This window comes from Quercus suber, unplaced genomic scaffold (assembly GCF_002906115.3).
Source record: "Quercus suber isolate HL8 unplaced genomic scaffold, Cork oak 2.0 scaffold_251, whole genome shotgun sequence".
NCBI lineage: Eukaryota > Viridiplantae > Streptophyta > Magnoliopsida > Fagales > Fagaceae > Quercus > Quercus suber.
The window spans coordinates 1-5911 of record NW_027069707.1 but is presented as its reverse complement, the minus strand read 5'-3'; the positions used below and the strand labels follow the sequence as shown (position 1 = coordinate 5911).

General features: G+C 30.2%; 1 protein-coding gene across 1 annotated transcript; it reads left to right on the top strand.

Annotated features, from left to right (window-relative positions):
• The first annotated feature begins 286 nt into the window (after nt 1-286).
• On the top strand, nt 287-5646 carry LOC112012573 (auxin efflux carrier component 5). The gene is made up of 5 exons (XM_024044952.2): nt 287-1059; nt 1316-1401; nt 2306-2463; nt 4661-4737; nt 5348-5646. Exons 1-5 carry the CDS (start codon nt 377-379, stop codon nt 5418-5420), a joined length of 1077 nt encoding a protein of 358 aa, XP_023900720.1. The 5' UTR covers nt 287-376; the 3' UTR covers nt 5421-5646.
• Nucleotides 5647-5911: the final 265 nt, after the last annotated feature.

Below are 5911 nucleotides of genomic sequence, written 5' to 3'. Positions count from 1 at the left end.
AATTACAAAAACCCATTGGGGTGAAAGCAACATTACTTGTACACATTCCACGCACTAAAAACAAATTATTTCACCCTTAAAGAATCCACGGCATAGAATCGTGTACACCCACCAATCCATGATCCGTCTTTCAATAATATTAAACAAAAAGAAAAATATACTCTCTCCCATTCACCCCCAAAGACAAAATTAAAAATAAATAAAAAATGGAAAAAGAAAAAGAAAGACTACTTTCTTCTTCCATGCATATAAATACCCTACTTCATATATTGTTAAACAAGTACTCACATATATATTCAACCCTTTTACTTAGCAGAATAGGTCCTAGTGTCTTACTTTGAAAAGGGTATTCATATATAGTATTATATTAACAAGAATGATAGGGTGGGAAGATGTTTACAAAGTTGTGGTGGCCATGACACCACTCTATGTTGCACTGATTTTAGGGTATGGTTCCGTCAGGTGGTGGAAAATATTTACTCGTGATCAATGTGATGCAGTGAACCGGTTTGTTTGCTTTTTCACTCTCCCACTCTTCACCTTTGAGTTCACAGCCAATGCTGATCCTTTCAAATGGAACTTTCTATTCATTGGTGCTGATGCCATTTCCAAGTTCATTATAGTTGTGGTGCTTGCCATTTGGGCCAAGTGTAGTAGCAAAGGAAGCTATCGTTGGTCTATAACTAGCTTCTCTTTGTGTACTTTAACTAATTCTCTTGTTGTAGGGGTGCCTTTACTAAAGGCTATGTATGGTCAAAATGCTGTGGATCTGGTTGTTCAATCATCTATTATCCAGGCAATCATATGGCTCACCCTTCTCTTGTTCGTCTTGGAATTTCGACGAACTGGGATTAATTTTTCTGCCGACACAAGTATAAAAAATTCTCAAGTTCAGTCTGCTGTTGAATCGGGAAAAGATTTAGAGGGAGGCACAGAGATTGTCGCGAGCACTGGGCCGTCTTTCTGGTATTTGATGAGGACGGTATGGTTGAAGCTAGCAATGAATCCTAACTCCTATGCTTGTATTCTAGGCATTACTTGGGCTTTTATTGCAAATAGGTATGTCGTAAATAGTTATTTTAAATGTGAGCAATTATTCTATATTTTAGGATTACAAATACGTGTTACTCTTTTCTTTTATATAATTAATAATTTCACAAATTAAATTTATAGTAATATTTACCATTTATATAAGAGAAAAGAGATAGTACATCATTATACTCTTAAAATACCTATTTTTAATGAAAAAATATGTGATGGTTTAATATAAATGATAATTATTAATACCAGGGGTTTTCTCTTCAAATGTTTGTAGGTGGCATATTAAGATGCCTAGCATCTTGGAGGGATCTATATTGATCATGTCAAAGGCAGGGACAGGCACTGCCATGTTCAGCATGGGTAAGATTAATTTTTATTTTTAACCATTTAACTCGTTTGTAATATTTTCTAAAAATTGATAGAAGAATTATTATTCTCTACAAAAACCGCATTTAATTATGATGGATTAAATCTCAAACTCTTTACTTGAATGAGGAGAGAAATTCCACTGAGTTGGAAGATTATTAATCGATTTTTTTTTTTTTTTCTACTTGGTAATACTTTCTACTCCAAAAGTTCAGGCTAGTTTTTATCACGCGAATGCATAGATCATTTCACTGTTTGTAATTGTGTGTCATTATTATGTAGAAAAAAAAAAGATTAGAAAAATTATATGAATAATTTTATTTATTATTGGTCAAAAAGCTCAGTGGTACTAATAGGTTGAGATTACTAGAGAAAAGTTTATTAAAATTCATCATAGTACATTGACACAATTTTTTTAATTTAATAACTAAGATAAAAAGAAAAATGGTAATGGTTGGATATTTATAATTATGGATAGATCTAATCATCAACTATTCTAGGCGCATAAATTTTTTTTTTAAAAAATATTGAGATGAGATATTGTTAATGATGTGATATTAATAGCGGACTCTAAGTAGGTTCCAATTAACTCAACTGATAAAGTTTCCTATAGTTGAATAAGAGATCCGATGTTCAATTAATTTCTACCTATATAAAAAACCGATTACTGTTTTGGTTTGATGATAAAAAATTATAATTAGGAGCAGGCGCTATAAGTTGAATCTCTCTCTCTCTCTCTCTCTCTCTCTCTCTCTCTCTCTCTCTCTCTCTCTCTCTCTCTTATATATATATATATATATATGTATGTATATATATATATATATATAGAGGACTCCGGATTGACCAATAAACACCTACATAATATATCATTTTATCAGGGTTTGATCATTATGTGCAGGGATCTTCATGGCACTCCAAGAAAAGCTGATTGCTTGTGGCCCAAGCCTCACTCTGTTTGGGATGCTTTTAAGATTTATTGCTGGACCGGCCACCATGGCTATCGGCTCTTACGCTGTAGGTTTGCATGGTGACACTTTACGAGTCGCCATCATTCAGGTAATCTTATATATATTATATATATTTTATATGTGACTTGGTCATTGGAATATATTAATCCTAGTATATTTCCCCAAGTGATGGTATTAATGTCCTCCATTTAATTAGGTTTAGGGCATATCTTTATTAAAGAAAAAAAGAAGATAATTGGTGTAACCATATACCTAAAATAGCACCAAGTGTATAACACATCAAAGATTGAACGAATTCAATAACTTAAGTTTTATATGCTCCATTTCAGCCACTCAATTTGTGTTCTTTTAGTTTTAGATGCTGAAAAGGATAAAGAGAGAATAACCTGCTTGGTGTAAGAAAGTGCTTAATCGAATTCATGACGTTTTTCTTATTTAAAAAAACATTTAAAGAAGTTTTTGGCCACTAATCTTTGTAGTCAAGGTGATATCCTTTTTCATTAAGGGGTCTTGAGATTAGTCTCAAATCTCAATTTTGGAGGGTTTCAATTTTTTAATAGACTGCTAATTTTTAAAGTTGTTTAAGTGTGCGTTTGAATTATCTCTTTAATAAAAATTGATAGAAGTAAAACTATGACAAAAATTAGTTGAGGTTTTAAAAAATTATAAGAAAAAAATTAATAAATTAATAGAAACGGCCTCAAAAATTTGATAAAAAGCTTCAAAATTTATTGATGATAGGATTTCAGTCAGTTTTTTATGGAAACTTGTGAGGTTTCGAAAGTTGAAATGCATTATAATTTTTTTTATAGATAAAAATGCATTATAATTAGGAACAATGAATAAAAGAAACGAGTAATAATATACTGTTTATGTGTGAGAAATGATTAAAAACAGTGTGTAAAAGTTTGATTAAGTCATTGTTCGTCAACATGGCCATTAGGATAGATCCCAATAACCAAAAATAGAAAAAGAAAGACTGGACTATGGTGTTTTACAAAATTATATATGTAACAAAAGAATAGTACATAATACGTAGTCTCTTGTCACTGCTCTAGTATAGTATTAAACTATGTCAAACCTATGTACGTAAACTATTTATTACGAAGTCAAAGATTGACTCTCTCCTCATTTTTTTTTTTTTTTTTTTTTTTGCATATACTATTTTGTAAATTTTAAGTAGTCAAGCTAGGTAAAAATTTAGATCGGCCCTTATATATATATATATATATATGATGGCCCACAAGTTGTAATTAATTAATTAATTAGAAGCTTGCATGGATGCATCAGCATCTTGAAAGGGGGGAGAATTAAGAATGGGAGAGTTTAGTGATCGAGCTCTACGTGTTATTCTTGTCATGACTCATGGGAGAGTAAAACAGACTCACCCAAGAATGGAGGATAGATTTAATTAAAAAGCTTCAAAACTGTGGTGTAGCGGTTGTCAGCAATAATAGTAAACGAGTTGAACATAATTGAGATATTAAAACTTTGTTAATTTATTTTCTTATCATGCTCAAGTAACAAAACAAAAACAAAAAAGCAAAACGAAACAGTCTATATTATCCTTTAAAAAAGAGAAAATAACGAATGAGTATGACCCAAGCAAAGGAGGGCAAATCTAACATAGTTCTAATAATATTTACTCCATAGCACTACCATTCTATATCCAGCTTCTCCAAAAAAAAAAAATGTTATATCCAGCTTCTTCTTTTCTTTTTCTTTTTCTTTTTTTTTTAATAATTTGGTATTATAATAGAAGGAAAATTTAGACTTTTTTTTTTTTTTTTTCTTTAGAGAGTTTCAATTTATAGCGTCTATTCTTAATAATAGTTCTTTATCGTTAAACCAAGATACCAATCGGTTTTTAGTATTAGTTGAAATTGAATCCTAAATTTCTTATTCAATCATCAGAAACTTTACCAGTTAAACTAACTGGAAACTCACGTCTCTTAGACTTTGTTTCTCTTAAAAAAAAAAAGCAAGCTATTTGTCACTTACTTACAAAACTGTTAACTAATATATAAATTCTTTTTTGATTGTACTAAAATCAATGCACTAATTAGGCATCACTTTAAAAAATTAATTTACTGATTAGGCATCACTTTAAGCTAGGAATTCCTCCATTAAATCTCGATGCTTTTACAGTATAAAACAAGAAGAAGACAGCTCTAAATTGACAAGTGGGATACATTACTTTAAATTATATATCCTCTGAACACTAAATTGTTCCTAGGCCACTACTTTGGTGAAGTAATATCTTTCATTATTCTATGATGTTACAGGCAGCACTGCCACAATCCATTACGTCCTTCATCTTTGCTAAAGAGTATGGATTGCATGCAGAAGTACTCAGCACTGCGTAAGTTGTCTAAAATTCAAAACCTTTTGGCAACAAGTCCATAATAAAAGGGAGAGCACTGCTCTCAGAAATAAAATGCAATTTTTTTTTTTTAATTTATAGAATAAGAGTAATGATAGTGACACACTTTTTATTATATGCTTACTATACATATATATTGTCACATGAATTGAAATCATGTTTTTAAAACACAATTGCAATTAAAATTGTGAAATCTTATTTTGAAAACAAGATTTCAAAATTTTAACTGAAATTGTGTATTAAAAATACAATTTCAAAAGGAAGAGTATAATAGTGAGTGTGTAATTAAGATTTTTATTTTTATTTTTTATTTTATAGAATATATAATGTAGCAGTATATTTTGCTTCACATAAAATATACAGAAGTGATACCATTTGTTACCCATGTCGTGTCATGATCAGAGAAGTCCCACATGATTCTATATGAAAATTTTGTAAGAACCTTTGTAAGAAAAAGATTTCTTGCACCAAAAATCTTTAAATAGAAGCATTAAGTTGATTTATAGAAATTAAACTGAGACTCTTATATTAATTTTTTCTCAGAAAAAAGAGACTCTTAGATTAACTTTTTTCCATTATTTATTTGCAGAGTGATCTTCGGCATGTTTGTTTCCCTACCGGTGTTGATCGCTTATTATGCAATTTTAGAGTTTATACATTGATACCCCCTCATTGAGACTAATAATGAAAAAAATAAGGGGAGCAACAGAGGGATATCTAGCAACTGTTGTTTAATTTTTATTTTTCCTACCTTTGTTCTTTTAAATTTAAATATCTATTTTGAAAATACTGAAAGTCAATTAGTCTAATTGTTGTTGTCAAGAACCATTTCTAATAATCTTAGACATTGTAATCCTAATGTCATTAAATAGGCCAAGAATGTATTGATTCCTTATGATAAATTAACCAATTAATTAGCCAAATTAATTATTTAATTCAATTAACATTCAATAAAGCGTGGTAGCACAAACAAATTACCAAATAACTAAATGCAGCGGAAATTAAATTTGATACAGTGATTTGTTTAAGAATTGGGAAAACCTCAAAGACAAAAACTCCAATGGGTGAATTGAAGGTCACTACTCCCAATAGTCCACTATTATCAAAGCAAGCGGTTACAAATAAAAGAATTCCAGTACCTTATACCAACCTA

Bases quoted from the DNA above. Each gene is read 5' to 3' on its own strand.
- LOC112012573 (XM_024044952.2), top strand. From the start codon at position 377: ATGATAGGGTGGGAAGATGTTTACAAAGTTGTGGTGGCCATGACACCA. The intron at 1,060-1,315 runs GTATGTCGTAAA...AAATGTTTGTAG, and splicing joins TGGGCTTTTATTGCAAATAG to GTGGCATATTAAGATGCCTA. The intron at 1,402-2,305 runs GTAAGATTAATT...CATTATGTGCAG, and splicing joins CACTGCCATGTTCAGCATGG to GGATCTTCATGGCACTCCAA.